General features: G+C 42.3%; 1 protein-coding gene across 1 annotated transcript in view; it reads left to right on the top strand.

Moving 5' to 3' along the window:
• The window catches only part of TICRR (TOPBP1 interacting checkpoint and replication regulator), a 92,230-nt gene that overhangs the window by 17,661 nt on the left and 52,920 nt on the right, over window positions 1–21,649 (top strand). The window contains exons 3-6 of the mRNA XM_073618447.1: window positions 10,325–10,563; window positions 12,517–12,754; window positions 13,655–13,784; window positions 19,798–19,934. Of these exons, the coding sequence (XP_073474548.1) occupies window positions 10,325–10,563; window positions 12,517–12,754; window positions 13,655–13,784; window positions 19,798–19,934 (744 nt within the window). The remainder of the gene's footprint in view (window positions 1–10,324; window positions 10,564–12,516; window positions 12,755–13,654; window positions 13,785–19,797; window positions 19,935–21,649) is intronic.

The raw sequence follows: 21,649 nt of genomic DNA, 5'->3' as shown, positions 1-21,649 counted from the left end.
TTTTTTTTTTTTGGTGCAGCGCATTTCTGAAATGCAAGGAAACGCACAGATGTAAATGGAGCCTCATTGTTGTCATGTTAGCACACCAATTTCAGGCCCCATTCACATCTAGCATAGTGGAAGCGCATGTTTTGTGTTTCGTTTTTCCTGTGACACGCATAGGGCAGCCTGCTGTTTTAAAATTTGTGCTATATGTGGCTTATGGGACATGTTGGTGTTTTGTGGGCTGCGTGTTTTTTACTGTGCGTTTTGCAGCATTTGCCACTCGTTTTTTTCATATGGAAAATGTGTGTTTTGCTTCTGTGTTTGGTGTGCTGTTACCAATTAACCACTTCCCTTCTGCGCATAGTCATATGACGGTGGAAGGAACCCTTTTTCCCTTCCGGCTACCGTCATATGACGTCTTTTCTTCCTTCCCGAGCCTCTAGGGGGCTCTACTGGGCACCCAAAGCACGTGCTCGGCGGCCACGATGTCCGCCAGGCACCCCTGATTGCCCGTGAACACAGCAGGACCGTGGATCTGTGTGTAAACACACAGATCCACATCCTGTCAGAGGAGAGGAGACTGATGGTGTGCTCCCAGTACAGAGGAACACCGATCGGTCTCCTCCCTTTTGTGAGTCCCCTCCCCCTACAGTTAAAATCACTCCCTAGGAAACATAATTTAACCCCTCGATCACCCCCTAGTGTTAACCCCTTCCCTACCAGTCACATTTACACAGTAATCAGTGCATTTTTTTTATAGCGCTGATCGCTGTATGAATGTGAATGGTCCCAAAATAGTGTCCAAAGTGTCCGCCGCAATATTGCAGTCACGATAAAAATCGCAGATCGCCGCCATTACTAGTAAAAAAAAAAAAAATTATAAAAATGCCATAAATGTATCCCCTATTTTGTGCAAACCAATCAATATACGCTTATTGCGATTTATTTTTTTACCAAAAATATGTAGAAGAATACATATCGGCCTAAACTGAGGAAAACATTTTGTTTTTGTTTTAATGGGATATTTATTATGGCAAAAAGTAAAAAATATTGTGGTGTGTTGTGTTTTTTTTTTTTTTTTTTTTTTTTTTCCCCAAAATTGTCGCTATTTTTTTGTTTATAGCGCAAAAAATAAAAACCGCAGAGGTGATCAAATACCACCAAAAGAAAGCTGGGTACAGTGTTGCATGACTGCGCAATTGTCATTCAAAATGTAACAGCGCTCAAAGCTGAAAATTGGTCTGGGCAGGAAGGGAGTGAAAATGCCCTGTATTGAAGTGGTTAATGGAACTGAAAGTGTAACTAGTAATTTTAGGTGTATAAAGGTGGCCATACACTATACAATCTGTACGACCTCCTTTAGATTTACCAAATTTATATAATAGGCGTGTCCTCCTATCTAGCCAATCACTCTATATCCGATCAGGCAGGCCCTTGCACTACATAATTGATGGCATATCTAAAGGAGATTGTACAATCAGATAGGTTCCCAGAACAATCAGGTGGTTCCCAGACTAACGTTAGCATAGGTCATGGAGGACCCAGCTACGATAACAAGTTGTTGACAGATCTTCCCTCCCCCCCTATTTGAAGTTGTGGATACCCGGTGATCCATCTTGCCAGCCCTGGCAGCTAAACAAGCTTTTTGAGACTTGTAAGACGTATGTCGTCTCAAGTCCCCTGCTTCCGGTAAGCCTCCTCAGATGCTTTGGTGATGGTCCTGTCACATACTCAGACGTCTCATTTCATTTGGTGTCTTACCTTCTCACCCACCAGAAATATTCCGTTGCCGTCTTCATCAGTTAACCCTCAGAGACTGTTGGTGGTGGTTTTTGATTTTTATCAGGAACACATTTTCTAAATATTTATGGACTCTTTTGCTTGATTCCTCATCCATTTATAATTTGGTTTTGTTCTCATATTTCACTGGTGTATTATTATCATCATTATATTTTACATGTCATTTTGCAACATATAGCGCACTTTTTGTATTGAGTCACTTTTTATCTAATTTTGAAGTATTCCTTGTTTACTTTCTGGCCATTGAAAGATGGCTCGAGCTTAATCCTTTGTTCTCACATTTTTTATTTATACACATAGCGCTACACTATATATTTTTTGACTTACTTACTTCTATCTTTGTCTTAGAGGTGTGTTAGCCGCTTATTGTGTAACTACCTTTATATCACCATTGGAGCAGCGCTGTACTTACTAACGTTAGCATTGACTGAGCCTGGGAACCATCTGGCATTGGCTGTGTTTTGGCATAGAGATGAGTGATGGCTAGTTGGCCACCGCTCATCTCTATGCCCTTCGAGGACCAACATCACTTCTGATTCTTGAGCCATAAAAAACATCTTTTTTTTTTTTTTTTTTTTTTTTTTTCTTAATGCAAAGGATACAAAACAATTTATTTTTTATTTTTTTTGTAATCTTTTGCTTTTAAGGGTAGAGGACCTATCGTTCTGTATTGTTATCGCAAGGGATGCTTTCATCCCTTGCAATAGCAATAAAAGTGATCAAAAATATATATTTTAAAGGGACAGTTTAACCACTTCAGCCCCGGAAGGATTTACCCCCTTCCTGACCAGAGCACTTTTTACAATTTGGCACTGCGTCGATTTAACTGCTAATTGCACAGTCATGCAATGCTGTACCCAAACTAAATTTGCGTCCTTTTGTTCCCACAAATAGAGCTTTCTTTTGATGGTATTTGATCACCTCTGCGGTTTTTATTTTTTGCGCTATAAACAGAAAATGACCGAACATTTCGAAAAAAAAAAAAACAATATTTTCTACTTTTTGTTATAAAAAAAAAAAAATACAATAAACTCCATTTTAGTCATACATTTAGGCCAAAATGTATTCAGCCACATGTCTTTGGTAAAAAAAATGTCAATAAGCGTATATTTATTGGTTTGCGCAAAAGTTTTATAGCGTCTACAAACTAGGGTACATTTTCTGGAATTTACACAGCTTTTAGTTTATGACTGCCTATGTCATTTCTTGAGGTGCTAAAATGGCAGGGCAGTACAAAACCCCCACAAATGACCCCATTTTGGAAAGTAGACACCCCAAGGAAATTGCTGAGAGGCTTGTTGAGCCCATTGAATATTCATTTTTTCCCAAGTGATTGAATAATGACAAAAAAAAAAATTACGAAAAGTTGTCACTAAATGATATATTGCTCACACAAGCCATGAGCATATGTGGAATTGCACCCCAAAATACATTTAGCTGCTTCTCCTGAGTATGGGGATACCACATGTGTGGGACTTTTTGGGATCCTAGCCGCGTACGGGGCCCCGAAAACCAAGCACCGCCTTCAGGATTTCTAAGGGCGTAAAGTTTTGATTTCACTCCTCACTACCTATCACAGTTTTGAAGGCCATAAAATGCCAAGATGGCACAAACCCCCCCCAAATGACCCCGTTTTGGAAAGTAGACACCCCAAGCTATTCGTTGAGAGGCATGGTGAGTATTTTGCAGCTCATTTGTTTTTGAAAATGAAGAAAAAAAAGAAAAATGTATTTTTTTTTCTTTGTTCAATTTTCAGAACTTTGTGACAAAAAGTGAGATCTGCAAAATACTCACTATACCTCTCAGCAAATAGCTTGGGGTGTCTACTTTCCAAAATGGGGTCATTTGGGGGGGTTTGTGCCATCTGGGCATTCCATGGCCTCCGAAACTGTGATAGGCAGTGAAGAGTGAAATCAAAAATTTACACCCTTAGAAAGCCTGAAGGCGGTGCTTGGTTTTTGGGGTCCCGTATGCGGCTAGGCTCCCAAAAAGTCTCACATGTGGTATCCCCATACTCAGGAGAAGCAGCAGAATGTATTTTGGGGTGTAATTTCACATATTCCCATGGCATGTTTGAGCAATATATCATTTAGTGACAACTTTGTGCAAAAAAACAACAACAAATTTGTCTTTTTCCCGCAACTTGTGTCACAATATAAAATATTCCATGGACTCGACATGCCTCTCGGCAAATAGCTTGGGGCGTCTACTTTCCAAAATGGGGTCATTTGAGGGGGGTTTGAACTGTCCTGGCATTTTATGCACAACCTTTAGAAGCTTATGTCACACATCACCCACTCTTCTAACCACTTGAAGACAAAGCCCTTTCTGACACTATTTATTTACATGAAAAAAATTATTTTTTTTTTGCAAGAAAATTACTTTGAATCCCCAAACATTATATATTTTTTTTAAAGCAAAGGCCCTGGAGATTAAAATGGTGGGTGTTTCATTTTTTTTTTTTTTTTCACAGTATTTGCGCATCGATTTTTCAAACGCATTTTTTGGGGGAAAAACACACTTTTTAATTTTAATGCACTAAAACACACTATATTGCCCAAATGTTTTGATGAAATAAAAAAGATGATCTTAGGCCGAGTACATGGATACCAAACATGACATGTTTTAAAATTGCGCACAAACGTGCAGTGGCGACAAACTACATACATTTTTAAAAGCCTTTAAAATCCTTTACAGGTTACCACTTTGGATTTACAGAGGAGGTCTACTGCTAAAATTACTGCCCTCGATCTGACCTTCGCGGTGATACCTCACATGCATGGTGCAATTGCTGTTTACATTTTCCCTCCCACTGCTTGTAAAAGCAGTCTAGAGGCTAATTAGCCGCCAGGATTGCTTTTACATGAAAGCCGACCGCTGGCTGAAAAGAATGATACCAAAATGATACCTAAACCTGCAGGCATCATTCTGGTATAACCACTCAAAGTCGTGAATGGCGTACCTGAAGACAAAAAAATGGTTAACAATAAAGCACAGTAAACAGTAAAGTATAAAAAATTTCTCTGGCTTTCCTGTCCCAACAGGGAACCTGAAAATGCAGCCGGTGATTCAGCCAGCTGACCATAGAGCTGATCAGAGACCAGAATGGCTCCAAACATCTCTATGGCCTAAGAAACCGGAAGCTACGAGCATTTCATGACTTAGATTTCGCCGAATGTAAACCGCGCCATTGGGAAAGCATTTTATCACACCGATCTTGGTGTGGTCAGATGCTTTGAGGGCAGAGGAGAGATCTAGGGTCTAATAGAGCCCAATTTTTAAAAAAAAGAGTACCTGTCACTACCTATTGCTATCATAGGGGATATTTACATTCCCTGAGATAACAATAAAATTAATAAAAAAAAAAATAAAAATGAAAGGAACAGTTTAAAAATAAGATAAAAAAGCAAAAAAATAATAAAGAAAAAAAAAAAGAGCACCCCTGTCCCCCCCTGCTCTCGCGCAAAGGCGAACGCAAGCGTCGGTCTGGCGTCAAATGTAAACAGCAATTGCACCATGCATGTGAGGTATCACCGCGAAGGACAGAACGAGGGCAGTAATTTTAGCAGTAGATCTCCTCTGTAAATCTAAAGTGGTAACCTGTAAAGGCTTTTAAAGGCTTTTAAAAATGTATTTATTTTGTCGCCGCTGCGCGTTTGTGCGCAATTTTAAAGCATGTCATGTTTGGTATCCATGTACTCGGCCTAAGATCATCTTTTTTATTTCATCAAACATTTGGGCAATATAGTGTGTTTTAGTGCATTAAAATTTAAAAAAAGTGTGTTTTTTTCCCCAAAAAATGCTTTTGAAAAATCGCTGCGCAAATACTGTGTGAAAAAAAAAAATGAAACACCCACCATTTTAATCTGTAGGGCATTTGCTTTAAAAAAAATATGTAATGTTTGGGGGTTCAAAGTAATTTTCTTGCAAAAAAAAAATAACTTTTTCATGTAAGCAATAAGTGTCAGAAAGGGCTTTGTCTTCAAGTGGTTAGAAGAGTGGGTGATGTGTGACATAAGATTCTAAATGTTGTGCATAAAATGTCAGGACAGTTCAAAACCCCCCCAAATGACCCCATTTTGGAAAGTAGACACCCCAAGCTATTTGCTGAGAGGCATGTCGAGTCCATGGAATATTTTATATTGCGACACAAGTTGCGGGAAAAAGACACTTCTTTTTTTTTTTTTTGCACAAAATTGTCACTAAATGATATATTGCTCAAACATGCCATGGGAATATGTGAAATTACACCCCAAAATACATTCTGCTGCTTCTCCTGAGTACGGGGATACCACATGTGTGAGACTTTTTGGGAGCCTAGCCGCGTACGGGACCCCGAAAACCAAGCACCGCCTTCAGGCTTTCTAAGGGCGTGAATTTTTGATTTCACTATTTGCTGAGACGTATAGTGAGTATTTTGTAGATCTCACTTTTTGTCACAAAGTTTTGAAAATTGAAAAAAGAAAAAAAAAATGTTTTTTCTTGTCTTTCTTCATTTTCAAAAACAAATGAGAGCTGCAAAATACTCACCATGCCTCTCAGCAAATAGCTTGGGGTGTCTACTTTCCAAAATGGGGTCATTTGGGGGGGTTTTGTGCCACCTGGGCATTCCCAGCTAAATGTATTTTGGGGTGCAATTCCACATATGCCCATGGCCTGTGTGAGCAATATATCATTTAGTGACAACTTTGTGCAAAAAAAAAAAAAAAAATGTGTCACTTTCCCGCAACTTGTGTCAAAATATAAAATATTCCATGGACTCAATATGCCTCTCAGCAAATAGCTTGGGGTGTCTACTTTCCAAAATGGGGTCATTTGGGGGGTTTTGTGCCACCTGGGCATTCCATGGCCTCCGAAACTGTGATAGGCAGTGAAGAGTGAAATCATAAATTTACGCCCTTAGAAATCCTGAAGGCAGTGCTTGGTTTTCGGGGTCCCGTGCACGGCTAAGCTCCCAAAAAGTCCCACACATGTGGTATCCCCGTACTCAGGAGAAGCCGCTAAATGTATTTTGGGGTGCAATTCCACATATGCCCATGGCCTGTGTGAGCAATATATCATTTAGTGACAACTTTTTGTAAATTTTTTTTTTTTTTTTTTTTTTTTTTTGTCATTATTCAATCACTTGGGACAAAAAAAATAAATATTCAATGGGTTCAACATGCCTCTCAGCAATTTCCTTGGGGTGTCTACTTTCCAAAATGGGGTCATTTGGGGGGGTTTTGTACTGCCCTGCCATTTTAGCACCTCAAGAAATGACATAGGCAGTCATAAACTAAAAGCTGTGTAAATCACAGAAAATGTACCCTAGTTTGTAGACGCTATAACTTTTGCGCAAACCAATAAATATACGCTTATTGACATTTTTTTTACCAAAGACATGTGGCCGAATACATTTTGGCCTAAATGTATGACTAAAATTGAGTTTATTGGATTTTTTTTATAACAAAGTAGAAAATATCATTTTTTTTAAAAAAATTCGGTCTTTTTCCGTTTATAGCGCAAAAAATAAAAACCGCAGAGGTGATCAAATACCATCAAAAGAAAGCTCTATTTGTGGGAAGAAAAGGACGCAAATTTCGTTTGGGTACAGCATTGCATGACCGCGCAATTAGCAGTTAAAGCGACGCAGTGCCAAATTGGAAAAAGACCTCTGGTCCTTAGGCAGCATAATGCTCGGGGGCTCAAGTGGTTAAATAAAAAATTTGATCTGTCTGATATTTTACCAGATTTATATTTGCTACTACATATAGATATTTAGTAATAAATTGCCTTTTATTTTAAACTTTACATAATAACTAAATTACTAAAAAAGCTGATTAATCAAAACAATCAGCCAACTGATCGATTATGAAAAAGCCTTAAAAACATCTTTGCCATTCTGAAGCTTCCCTCCAACCACTTTGCATATTATTTTATATATACTATGATTCTGTATTTGCCAAATATGCTGGAGAAATCTCCCTTCACGGAGTCTGGGTGCAGCTATTTTAACTGTGGGTAGCTGAAGCAGACACAGAGGCACAACTCCAGCTCTGCAGCTCTCATTGGCCCTCTTATGACTCATCCCTCCTCCCTTCCTGGCAAACTCTCAGGATAGTGAGAGAGAGAGCTGTGCATGATGTCTTAAGCCTAGGCTAATGACCAGACAAGAAACAGGAAGTGGGCTGTATAAGGTATTTACTGGCTGAAAAAAAATGTTTTACTATCCAAAGTTAAAACAACAAGGGCAGAAGATTTAATAGATGGAAAGTTGAAAAAATTACTGAAGGCTCGCTTTAAGTATCGTAGTTTGGCGCCATGTGACACACAAAATTTCAGCGACTGCTCTTTTATTCTCTAGGGTCTCTAATTGTCTAGCAAAAAATACTTAAAGCAGAGGGCCACCCTAAAAAAAAAAAAAAAAAAAAAATAGCATTAATATTCTTAAAAAAAAAAAAAAATTTAACTTGCCAGAAACCCCTGTTGCTAGGCGGTCTTCCTAATCTGCCTCTTCCTATTCCGCGGTGCTTCCTCCTCTTCGGCGAGCGGCCCTGTTGCCTTCTGGGACATGTGTGTGTCCCAAAACACAACAGGGCCATTCACAAAGCGCCGCGCAACTCGCACATGCGCAGTAGGAAATGGGCAGTGAAGCCGCAAGGCTCCACTGCCTGTTCCCCTTCGTTAAGATGGCGCCGGCAGCCGATCCGATGGACGGATCAGCCTCAGGGTGGCCGACATCCCGGGCTCGCTGGACAGGCAAGTGTCCTTATTAAAAGTCAGCAACTACAGTGTTTGTAGCTGCTGACTTTAAAAAAAAACAAAACACATCGCGACCGGAACACCCCTTTAAGTGGTTAAAGTGATTAAAGGGGTTGTAAAGGTGTTTTTTTTTTTTTTTAAAAATAACAAACATGTCATACTTACCTTCACTGTGCAGCTCGTTCTGCACAGAGTGGCCCCGAACCTGGTCTTCTGGGGTCCCTCGGCGGCTGTCTCAGCTCCTCCCCGCAAGCATTTACCACCTTCATGCGAGCTCTCTCGCACGGTGGTGAGTGCTTGCGGGCGCGCTCCCGTGATACAGCCGGCGGCTATAGCCGCTCGCTGTATCACTCGGCCCCGCCCCCCGGCGCGCCGCGTCATCGGATGTGATTGACAGCAGCGCGAGCCAATGGCTGCGCTGCTTTCAATCCATCCACTGCAGCCAATCAGCGGCCAGGGTGAGCGGAGGAACAGATGTCGGGAACGCGAAGCTGACTTTCGAGGCGTCAGGTAAGTAAAACGGGGGGCCTGGGGGCGGCGGTTCTGTCAGAAGTTTTTTCACCTTAATGCATAGAATGCATTAAGGTGAAAAAACTTTTACCTTTACAACCCCTTTAAGTTTTGTTTGTTGTTTTTATATTTAAAAAAAAAAAGGTATACTTACCTGCTGTGTGCAGTGGTTTTGTACAGAGCAGCCCAGATCCTCCTCTCAGGTCCCTCTTCAGCTCTCCTGGCCCCTCCCGCCTGCTGAGTGCCCCCACAGCAAGCAGCTTTCTATGGGGGCACCCGAACCGCAGCTCTGTGTATTCATTCAGAAATGGATCTCTCGCGCGCGCTCGCTCGCTCTCTCAAGCAGTGGGAGCCGATGGCGCCGCTGCTATGTCCCAGACGGCCGAGGCGGTCATGCACATCGCTGGACCGAGATGGGGCTTGGGTAAGTGTGTGTGTGTGTGTGTGTGTGTGGGGGGGGGGGGGGGGGGGGGGCTGCTACACACAGAAGTTTTGTTTTTTGTTTTTTATCCTAATGCATTAGGATAAAAAAAAAGTATGCCTTTACAACCACTTTTTAACTTTGAGATGTCTGTGTGACCTCTCAATATAGTTTGTATTAAAAATGTAAAAAGCGGGGGTGATCCGCTGAGCTCAGTTGGATTGTACTGTACACCAGCCACTGTGCTGTAATGCATTGGCTGGTGTGAACCAGCCCTTACAGCTCACAGTTTCTGTTGTTGTTAGTGTTCAGGATAAAATCTCTACACACTGCCAGCTACTCCCAGTGCCCTCATTCATATCTCTCCTCTGTGTAAGACTGAAGGAGCACCGAGACCTGAAGTGTGGTGAGAACAGAGAGAAAACTAATGCAGTGCACTTTTTAGAATATGTAATTTTTTTCAGAGATTTTGTATTACTGTTCACTTGGGTATTGAGCAGCAGCATACTTTTTGTACATATCTTAGCTGGGTTTTATTACTTTGTGATACCACTGCTATTTTGTTAAGACTGAGATTCTTTTGTCATGTATTTATGTGATTGCTGTAAGAGGACTGGTAACATAGCTATATGGGATGCCTTGGGGGGGGTTTCTTACAATGATTGTATGGCTGTTATAGGGCAATGAGAACTACACAACATCTGCTTTATTGCTGATTTCTGTATTTTGGGAAGGTTTGTTCAGGCCTGCAGTTATTTCTACTTGCAAACCATATTCGTTCTCTTCTTCAACTGTGCACCATAATGTACTCTTTAGTATTGCTATTTGGTTATATTTTGGCCCTTCACAAAATGCTTTGTTTTGTAGGTGAAATTGATAATTGGGAATGTGCTGTTACTTTGGAACCTGTTTCTGTAAATCAGAAACACTTCAAGAGTTTGATTAAAATTGGTTTAAAAGGAACCATTCAAAGCTGGAACTGGCGTCAAATGGGTAATTTTGCATTGGATACCTGGATTCTTCAAAATTCATCCAACACTTGTCAAACTCCGTGCCTATTCTTTCAGCAGCTGCTGTCTGCTGCCATGTCAAAAGGGCTACTCTTGGTAAGTAAAATAATGGTCATTTTCTGTGCTGGAGTTCAGTTATCCCGACAGCGCATGTACAGTGTGAACTGACAGGTATGTAACTTTAATACAGAAGAGCAGTGGCATGTCTCTTCTGCATTAAATCCTGCCTGTTCACGTTTTTAGGTAAAGTTCCACTTTATATAAAAAAAAAAAAAAATAACCACACCACAGATATGTGCTCAAATGGACAGCTGCTACTCTAATTATTGAGGGAAACAATAAATAAACCGTTTATAGTGATAGGAGTGACGCTAGTCTGCACATAAACCCAAAAATTCCTCAAGCCAAAATTGTCAGTAATCCGAACATGTATATATAAATAGCACACATAATAAACGTGCAAAAAAAATATATAAAGTGCTAGTGCATATCAAAGCGCAAAGAAAAACTTTTGCGCAATAATATTAAAGTGCTAATTTATAAATTTAAAAAAAATCAAAATCGACAAGTATAAAGAACAAAGTTGTAAAACAAACTTGTGAAAATAAAAGGTCTTTGCTTATAAGTGCATTAAGTGTTCCACCAATGTGTGAATCCTTCACCGCTCTCACTAAAAGGGCCCTTTCACACTGAGGCAGGGGGCGGCGTCGGTGGTAAAGCGCCGCTATTTGGCCGCTAGCGGGGCGGTTTTACCCTCCGCTAGCGGCCGAGAAAGGGTTAAAAACCACCGTAAAGCGCCTCTGCAGAGGAGCTTTGCCGGCTGTATAGCCGCGCCGTCCCATTGATTTCAATGGGCATCAGCGGTGAAGGAGCGGTATACACTCCGCTTCTTCACCGCTCCGAAGATGCTGCTAGCAGGACTTTTTTTTTACCGTCCTGCTAGCGCACCGCTCCGGTGTGAAAGCCCTCGGGGCTTTCACACTGGAATCAAAGCAGCGGCACTTTCAGGTCGGTTTGCAGGCGCTATTATTAGCACAATAGCGCCTGCAAACCACCCCAGTGTGAAAGGACCCAAATGGACTCGCCAGATCGGTATACTAGTGAGATTATAAATCAGCTGGAAGACCACACTCGAAACGATCATCAGTCACCGTATTAAGGTCAGATTTCCCATTCACAGGATGTTGTGAGGAAGCTAAAACAGAAGGAATAGTGTAAAAACCTTTAACAGGCTTGTTAAAAAATCTCTCTATATTCCACTCACAATGCGCCACGGCTCTGTTTCTTATGCATGCATAAAGCAGGGCACGGGAGCGAGCATGCACTAGTGCCATCCCCATAGCAAGCCGCTTACTATTGGGGGCACTGGTCATGGGGGAAGAGCCAGGAGCACCCGGGGGGGGGGGGGGACCTGAAAAGAAGGGGATTGGGGCTGCTCTGTGCAAAACCATTACACAGAGCAGGTACTGTAAGTATACCATTTATTTATCAATATTCTTTTTTTCAAAGCCGGACCTTTAATACCACTTTAACATTTGCCATGTTACATAGTTTTGACAGGTACCCGCTCCGACTTCCGCCCAGATGACTACATTTTTTTTTTTTTTTTTTTTTTTTTTTTTTTGGGGGGGGGGGGAGACTGAAGCTCCTCTCTTTAGCTTTTTAAGGTCATTATATTTTTTACCAATGTTTTATGATTTTAGAATACTTAGGCATATTTTGTATTTGAATTATAGCTTTGGTGGCTCACCATGGCTATATATTCAGAGATCAATTGACAATTTTTCTGCAGACTTACATCTTATTACGATGGTTTGTTTTCATTAAAGAAAATTACAAGTATCTCTCCAAATGCACAGATATCTGTCTGAAGGGGTTTTTTTTTTTTTTTTTTTATTTCCTAGTTTACCTTCTCTGAATTGGTTTACGCTACTAGTTTATTATATTCATTCTTATGGTTATCCTTATATAAAAATATATTGGACAGTGAGTGAATCTGCTGTATTTATCTTGCATGTTTATGACTTTGTGTAATTTATTTTCCTTCAGATTGCTGATGTACTCACAGAGGATGACTTGTCTCTGAATACCGGGGTCCTGTCTCCAATTTCAGGAACTGCAGCAGTTCTTAGTGTAATTAGAAGTGGTGAATCTTTTAAGCTTCAAAGATCTCTTCTTGATGAGAATGAAAAAGAATGCAGTGACGGAACTTCATCTGATCTCTCGGATATCGTGAACAGCGTCCTTCATCATGTTTATAATTTTGATGAGAGTGTTAAGTCACCTGGTAAGTCTACTTTATAAAGTTAGGGACCTAGATGCACCTTATGCATCCTCTACTAGGTGCAATCCCAGAAGTGTAGTAGCTGGCATGTTAGCTCTCCAAAGAGAGTGCTAATATGGAGTTAAATACTGGAGGGTAGTACAGTTGAAGTGATGTGGCCAAACTTTTTCTTGGTTGCTCCTGTCTCACGGGGGTCAAAGTCCATGTAGCTGTCACTAGGATTGACAAGAGGATGGGGGTCGCTATTGTTTCTGAAATGCGGATTTATTTTTTTATTTTTCACAAATGATTGAACCAGTAGGTATTTTTATTTCTGCTAAGGATTTTTTTTTTTTTAGTTTAAATGTACATCTAAGCTTGATTTTTAAATGCATAACGAATAAATGGAAGGGGGTTTATATCTACGTACAATTGCCTACATCTGTGGCGAGTTTTGCTTATTGTAATAGCAACTTTACTTTATTATACATCGTTTATTTTATTTTTATTATTTATTTCAGGTACTTGTATAGCGCCGTCAATTTACACAGCGCTTTACATATACATTGTACATTCACATCAGTCCCTACCCTCAAGGAGCTTACAATCTAAGGTCCCTAACTCACATTCATACATACTAGGGACAATTTAGACAGGATCCAGTTAACCTACCAGCATGTCTTTGGAGTGTGGGAGGAAACGGGAGTACCCGGAGGAAACCCATGCAGGCACAGGGAGAACATGCAAACTCCAGGCAGGTAGTGTCATGGTTGGGATTCGAACCAGCGACCCTTCTTACTGCTAGGCGAAAGTACTACCCACTACACCACTGTGCTGCCCACCAATATCAAATATACTGCCAGATTACATTACTAGAAAGAATATCTGTAAAAAAAATTTAGACATGCCTTTTTCCCCTCACAGATGTTGCTATGCCAGAGTGGATTAAACAAGAATTGTCACAAAGCAGTCGATGGAGTTCCTCAATTATTGAGAGGTGGTACCCCATATCTGGTACCTCTGGGGCTAGCAGCAATTTAATGGAATCCTTTAGGTGAGAAATGTTTATGCATGTTTCTCTGGAATTGATTTCTTTCAAATGTTGTATTTTTCTTTTATGCACTTTTATTATAGTTGTTCAATCTGCATAGCCTCTTTTCATGGCTTCCTCATTGCGGGATTGTTGTCCTTTGGGGTACCCAGCACGTTTGCCCTCAAGGCCCTTGCCATTAGCAAGGAAATTGGCTTTCTCATAACTTTTGCAGTGTTGAGTTGCCTTCCGCTCCGACGTACCTCTTTCACTCATCTCATCTCCTCGCCTCAGCCCCTTACTCTGGTGGTTTGGGTCTAGTTTCTGTGCCGTCTTCCTCTAAGGATTGGGCAGTTCTGGCCTGATCACTCCGTTCCTCCATCATGCAGCTAGTAATGACTTCTCTCCACATCTCCAGGGGGTACCTCTCATTGGTGAGGTGGACTACATTGTGGCTTTCCAGAACAGTTAGTTCCTCCTTTGGTCAGGTTTCATGCTTTGGACACTGCTGAACACCATCTAGGTACTGGTGTGTCTTCAATTAAGGAAGGGAGTGCGTCTTGTTACAGGACAGTTGGTTTGATGCCTTTTATGGTCGGTATTGCGTGTCTTAGGGATTGTTCACATGTGCATCAATACCCTGTGTTTTATGCAGCATTTATTCTCCATTTTTAAAGCCTCATAGCTGCTCAATAATGCCTACCATGAATATTACAATGGCACCACTCAATGCTTTTCACACAGGAGCGATGGTGTTGCCATGTTAAAAATTAATCAGCATGTCCCTTTAATGAGACGTTGTTACTTGTCCGCTGCCTCCATTGATGTCAGTGGTAATGCTCTAGAGCTGCACCTTTAACAGCATGTATTACAGCATGTTTAACCTTAAAGGGGTTGTAAAGGTAAAAGTTTTTTCACCTTAATGCATTCTATGCATTAAGGTGAAAAAACTTCTGACAGAACCGCCGCCCCCAGCACCCCCGTTTTACTTACCTGACGCCTCGAAAGTCAGCTTCGCGTTCCCGACATCTGTTCCTCCGCTCACCCTGGCCGCTGATTGGCTGCAGTGGATGGATTGAAAGCAGCGCAGCCATTGGCTCGCGCTGCTGTCAATCACATCCGATGACGCGGCGCGCCGGGGGGCGGGGCCGAGTGATACAGCGAGCGGCTATAGCCGCCGGCTGTATCACGGGAGCGCGCCCGCAAGCACTCACCACCGTGCGAGAGAGCTCGCATGAAGGTGGTAAATGCTTGCGGGGAGGAGCTGAGACAGCCGCCGAGGGACCCCAGAAGACCAGGTTCGGGGCCACTCTGTGCAGAACGAGCTGCACAGTGAAGGTAAGTATGACATGTTTGTTATTTTAAAAAAAAAAAAAAAAACACCTTTACAACCCCTTTAAACTGCATAGGGAGGTTTTCACTATTAGGGCGGTAACTCATTTCCACAATCGGTGGGGTCAGTGGGAAGTATTGATATTGTCAAACTATATAACTATATGATTTCTTTTATTATTTGGACATGAACACACAGGTTTAATTGGATGGACTAGTGTCTTTATTCAACCCTACCAATTATGTATAGCAATTATGGCGTGTTAGTGAAGCATTTATAAAGTGTTAAAGTGGTTCTAAAGGTTGAAGGTTTTGTACCTTCATGCATTCTTTGCATGAAAAAAAAAAAACCTTCAGTATGCAGCTCCCCCCGCAGCCCCCCTAATACTTGCGGATCGCGATCCAGCGATGTGCATGAGAGTGGCTGCTCTCCCTGGTCTCTGCCTCCTCGTTGACTGAGAGGTCATTGGCTCCCTCTGCTGTCAATCGCAGCCAGGGAGAGGGGTGGGGCTGAGCCCCATTCTGTGTGTTTTATGGACACACAGCAGGGTTCGAGAGTGAGCATGCATGAGTGCCCCCCAGCATGTGGCTTGCTATGAGGGCACTCAGAGAAGAGGAGGAGCCAGGAGTGCCAGCATGTAACCCAAGAGGAGGATCGGGACTGCTCTGTGCAAAATCATTACACAGAGCAGGTTAGTATAACATGATGATTTTTTTTTTGTTTTGTTTTGTGTTTTTTTAACCGTTAACATCACTTTAACTTGGCACTGGGGGGAGAGACAGTGGAGGCTTCTGTATCCCAAAATGGACTGGGCAACAACAAAATACGAGGACAGACCAGCCGCAGCCATTTCCTGGTGGTTCAGAGCACACGTGTTGGTAACGCCATATGCTTCTGTGTACGGGCAAAAGCATCAAGCCAGCCAGCAATACTATAATCCAAAAATAGTGTAGCGCAACTTCAAAATCAATATTATCTCAATGTTGTTGCTGTGCACAACTAAAAATAAAATTAATAAACATATCAAAAATAAAGTGCATAAGTGTCCATGTTTAAATTCATAACAAACTCATTGTTAATATCTTGACAGTTGTCTGTTGGTATAAATGTTCCACCACCGTGTTGACCAAAATAAAAATCACAAAGTGCCTCAAAGTTTATGACCCCCTGCATCACCAGTAGGTCATAATTAACTGTTCCAACCAGGGGATGTAAAACAGTGTAATATTCTATCCCTCCGTATCTCCTATGTCCGCATATCGGCTCCCAGAGTCTCAGATGAGCATAGAGGATGGTATCATAGAGAATGGGAACAGAACACACAGGATTTAGTGTTCTCAGTTTCACAATATTTAATCGATGTGCTAAAAATGTATTACATTCACATAAAAAGCACCTAAGGAGTGCTGGCTGATAAACCTATGTATCGGCTTTACAACCATTTAGCGAGATGGCCACAGGGTGACGTCACATTTTGGGCTCTGCCCCCTATACGCGTTACGTCCCAGCGTGTGGACTTCCCTTACAGCAAATTTTTATCATAGATATGTTTTTCTAATTGAGATTAATATATTTTTTGGAGCAGCCAGCAATAGTGCCAGGTAGGAACACAGGCAATGAGCATTAGTGCCATTGGCAAAGATTTTTGTTTCAGCAACGCTGAACTGGATCAAGCTGAGTGTCAGAGATCAAAGTATATGAATCAATCTTGCAGAGAATTCACAAAAATGTCTGGTGTCACACCATCTAACCACACCCCAAAGTAGAAAATTTCCTCTACATCACTTCCCACTAGAAAAGCAAATACTTCCCACTAGAAAAGCAGCACTTTCATGGGCATTTATCAAGCATTCTTGAAGCTTTTTGAAAGCTTCATAAACACAATAAAAACATGTCAAAAACGCATCATTAATGTTATAGGTGCATTGATGAGCATCGCTTCGTCCTTTATAATAAACACACAAGCCCTTAGTCTTGCTAGCACTGATCCTTTAAGCACCTCCTCCCCACCGTATTGACAAATGACGTCAGGATGCTCTGTTCTGGTACGACGTCATACAACATTGCCCCAGTCTCAACGCGCTCGCGGAAACGCGTCACTGGGACATAATGCGACTCTGATCTTGGTAAAGAGCCAATGACATGGCTCTTTACCCATGTGATCAGCTGTGTCCAATCAAAGCTGATCATATGTAAACTAGGAAATGCTGGTTATTGGCTCTCCTCGCCTCACACTGATAGTGTGAGAGCAGAGGAGAGCCGATCAGCTGCATTTACTCACAGGGGAGATCTGTACAGATAATCAGGGCACTGATCATCAGTGCAACCCCAACAGTGCTCATCAGTGATGCAAGTCAGTGCTACCTTTCAGTGCTAAATATCCGTGCCCATTAGTACCTCCTCACCAGTGCTCTTCTGTGCCATCTCATCAGTGCCCATAAGTGCAGCCTCATTAGCACACATCAGTAAAGGAGTAAAATTACTTGATTACAAAATTTTCTGACAAAAACAAACTTTTTATTTATTTTTTCAAAATTTTCGGTCTTATTTTTTTTTTTTTTTTGGCTAACAATCAAAAATCCAACGGTGATTAAATACCACCAAAAGAAAGCTCTATTTGTGTGAAATAAATGATGAACATTAATTTGGGTACAGTGTTGCATGACTACGTAGTGCTAAAAGCTGAAAATTGGCCTGGGCAGGAAGGGGGTAAAAGTGTTCAGTATTGAAGAGGTTAAAGGGCGATCATCTTGAGGCCAGTCTTTCCTAACTGGTGGCTTCTGTACATGGAGGAGCAGTTGACATACAGTTGTGTGTCTCAAACCCTCTGCATGTGAAGGATGTCTGAGCACCCTGACACGAACAGGGAAAGCATTAATTATTTATTTCAGGTACTTATATAGCGCCATCAATTTACGCAGTGCTTTACGTATACATTGTACATTCACATCAGTCCCTACCCTCAAGGAGCTTACAATCCTAAGGTCCCTAACTCACATTCATACATACTAGGGACAATTTAGACAGGATCCAATTAACCTACCAGCATGTCTTTGGAGTGTGGGAGGAAACCGGAGTACCCGGAGGAAACCCACGCAGGCACAGGGAGAACATGCAAACTCCAAGCAGGTAGTGTCGTGGTTGGGATTCGAACCAGTGACCCTTCTTACTGCTAGGCGAGAGTGCTACCACTACACCACTGTGCCGCCCTAATTACTTTGAGGGACGTGTCCACCTGGGACTCTGTCCCTCTTCTGTGGCTCAGACTGTAAAGAAGGCTTTTCTGGTGCTCTTCCCTGCTTTGGTTTTCCTATAGGCAAATATGTTTTGCTTCCCTCATAAGACTCCTGTCTGTTTTTTCACAGATTCTGCTACTTTTCTGGAGCTGGGGAGTCTGGAACATCCTCAGCCCTGTCATTCTTTGAGGTAAAGAATAGGCAGGATTTTTTCCAGCAGGATCTGTCTTAGGTTTTGCCCCAGAAGTGCCTCTTGTGTCCTGGGGAGTGTGTCAGGCCTGGACCTCGGCTCCATCAGAGTTGTAATCCATCTCGCTGGGTTACGGTTAGTTATTCTGACCCTTGTTTCCTGCCTACACGTGCGGGGTGCTTCCCATGCACCTTTTCTTTTAGTTCATGGAATAATGATTTCATGGAATAAATTTCAGAGTACCCTAGGTGCACTTGGGCGCCTCCTTCTCAGGATTCTCTGGTAAATCTCGCCTTGGTGAGGGCAATCATTTTGAGCACGAAGTCCTCGTTTTATTGAACATTATGGGGTCAAGTGAGTAGAGGCTTAGAGCCTTCCTACTTAATCCAGCTGGTCTTCCTTTTGACAAGGATGTTATTCCTAAGTTAGTTAAGTTAGTCTTGTAGCTGTTTCTTACTAGCAGCTTTGCTTTGGGTGGGTTTGGGTTAACTAAACTTTTTTTTGTTGACAGGTCCCATCTCCCTGTGTTTTTATAATCATGCTCTTGGTATTGCTGGATACAAACTGAGGCATGCAGGGATTAGGAGAGCCATCCTGACCTGGCCCCCATATTTTGCAGAATAACTGACAGTACAGTAGATGACTCCCTGTGTCATTCAACGAGCTCCAAGAAAAACATGTTTACATTCTTTTGAGTCCTGATTAGAATTAGCCTGCCTATGTAACGCCCCTTGTTACCATAAATGTACAATTGTAATATTAATGTGATACCTACGTAATCATGTGCATAAAAACCTTCAATTGCGTCATAATAAAGCAGAACAGTTATTTGGAAAGATGCTGAGCGTATCTTTTGTGTCTGTTCCCTACTGCAGGAGTTATTATTAATTTGGAACCACTAATCAATATGAGGATAGGAGTTGCCTATCATCAATTTAACCAAGTCAGTGGTGAACACAAGAATCCCATTTTGCTTTGCCTGCATGGGGAAAGGGCTGTTTTTCTTTAGAGACATGAGAGCGCTTATAAGTAAACTTGCTCTCAGTATAGTCCTTGCTATATTTTTATTCCATTCCTGGTATTTACTGTGATTTAGGATAGATATCACAATCACATCCCCATTTACTGAAATATTTAAAATGTTTTTACTTGTCAAGGCAATCGAGGATTATTGTGATGGTAATTTTTTTATTTATTTAAGATGATCACAATTTGAGTGCTATGCTGGAGTTGATTCTATAGAAACTAATCAGGATTTTGTTTGATCTTACAAATTAGGCTGATAAGTGCAGAATCTTTTGACCAAGATGAGCAGAGATTTGATCAAGACATAACACATTATTTGTCAGAGTGCTATCAAAAGAAGTCAAGTGAGGAGTCTGGAAGTGTGACCCAAAGCGACAACCAAAAGAAGCGTAAGTCTCCTTTTCATGGTGCAGTTATGGTGCTTTATATTAAAGGACGCTTGTACTGAAGGACTATAGAAGCTGCTATTATTAAAGTGATCTTAAAGCCTTGTTTGAAAAAAAAAAAGAAAAAAATGTTTTACTTACCTGCTTTGTGTAACGGCGTTGCGCAGAGCAGCCCGGATCCTCCAGGTGCCCCACAGCAAGCAGCTTGCTGTTGGGGGCACCTAAGCAGGCGCGCTTCCAAGCCGCGGCTGTGTGGCCATTCTCACACACAGCCGCGTCTTGGCCCTGCACCCTCTGTCTCTTGATTGGCTCACTGGCTGTAGTTGACAGCAGCCAAAAGCCAATCGGGTGAGACGAGGCTCTCGTGGACATCGCTGGATCCAGAGGGGCCTCAGGTAAGTATTTGGGCGGGCTGGGGGGCTGCTGCACACAGGTTTTTTAACTTCATGCATAGAATGCATGAAGGTAAGAAAACCTTGTGCCTTTTACAACCACTTTAATTTCTCATTCTGAAAATGCCTGCCTGTCTTGTTGATCCAGTGTTTTCAGCATTCCATGTTAAAGGGTTTGTTAACCCACATGTGCAAATCATATCCAAGCCCCTCTATTAGAGCTTGGACATAGCACACTGCATAAGTCTTTTCTAAAAACGAGCGTTGTAAATACCCATTTAGGGCTATCTTCAGGCCATTCACATGACTCGTGGCCGCTGTATACATCCGATATATGGCTTCTGCAGTAGGGGACTGAGATCTCCCTCTAACATCAGTCGGGGAGATCACATGGCCAACAGCCCCTCCCACAGTAGCTATGGAGACTGGCAGCGAGTCACGTGACCGGCCTGAAGATTGCGCTAAAACTGTATTTACAATGCTTGTTTTTCTAAAATATTTATACAGTGTGATATACCTAACTATATTAGAGGGGCTGGCAGTGACATTTTGTAAACATTTATTTGTACTAATAGCGGCATGGGTGGGGGGGGGGGTTGGGGGGGCGAAGACAGGCAGGGAGGAGGGGTAGAGGGGAGAGCTGAGAGCAGAGCTGCGGATGACGGAGGGATGTACTCTGACCACGGTGGTCAGGGCTCAGCAGCCCTGATTTTCGTGGTCAGCGCAGAGAGGAGGAAGTGGCAGGTCCAGCTAGGTTTTTTTACAGTTTAGTGGGGGGCAGATTACACAGCACAAGCACTGTGCTGTTTAGTCTGCTTTAACCATATAGCAAAATGACAGCGGCGGCAAAGTGGTTTCAATATCCTGACTGGGCGTCATATGACGTCCTCAGGATATTAAGCCGCTGCGCGCCCCGGGGGAGCGCCTCGCGGTGATCATTGTTGCAGTGTGTCAGTCTGACACACCGCAACTCCGTTCTAGGTATAGAGTCTCTGACGGAGGCTCTTTACCACGTGATCAGCCTTGTCCAATCACGGCTGATCACGATGTAAACAGGAAGAGTCGGTGATCGGCCTTTCCTCACTCGTGTCTGACAAACGCGAGTGGAGGAGAGCCGATCGGCTGCTTTCCTGACAGGGGGGTCTGTGCTGATTGTTTATCAGCACAGCCCCCCCTCGGATCCCGCCCAGGACCACCATCAGGATGGCCATCCACACTGGACCACCAGGTATGCTCCCCCCTAGGCCCCCAGGGAAATGCAAATCTGTGCCCAGGCAGCTGCCAATCAGTGCCCACTCACAATGCCTACCACTGCCAGTGCCACCA

This window comes from Aquarana catesbeiana, linkage group LG03 (genome assembly GCF_042186555.1).
Source record: "Aquarana catesbeiana isolate 2022-GZ linkage group LG03, ASM4218655v1, whole genome shotgun sequence".
NCBI lineage: Eukaryota > Metazoa > Chordata > Amphibia > Anura > Ranidae > Aquarana > Aquarana catesbeiana.
Note: the sequence above shows the minus strand (reverse complement) of the source record. Positions and strands in the feature narration are given on the sequence as shown.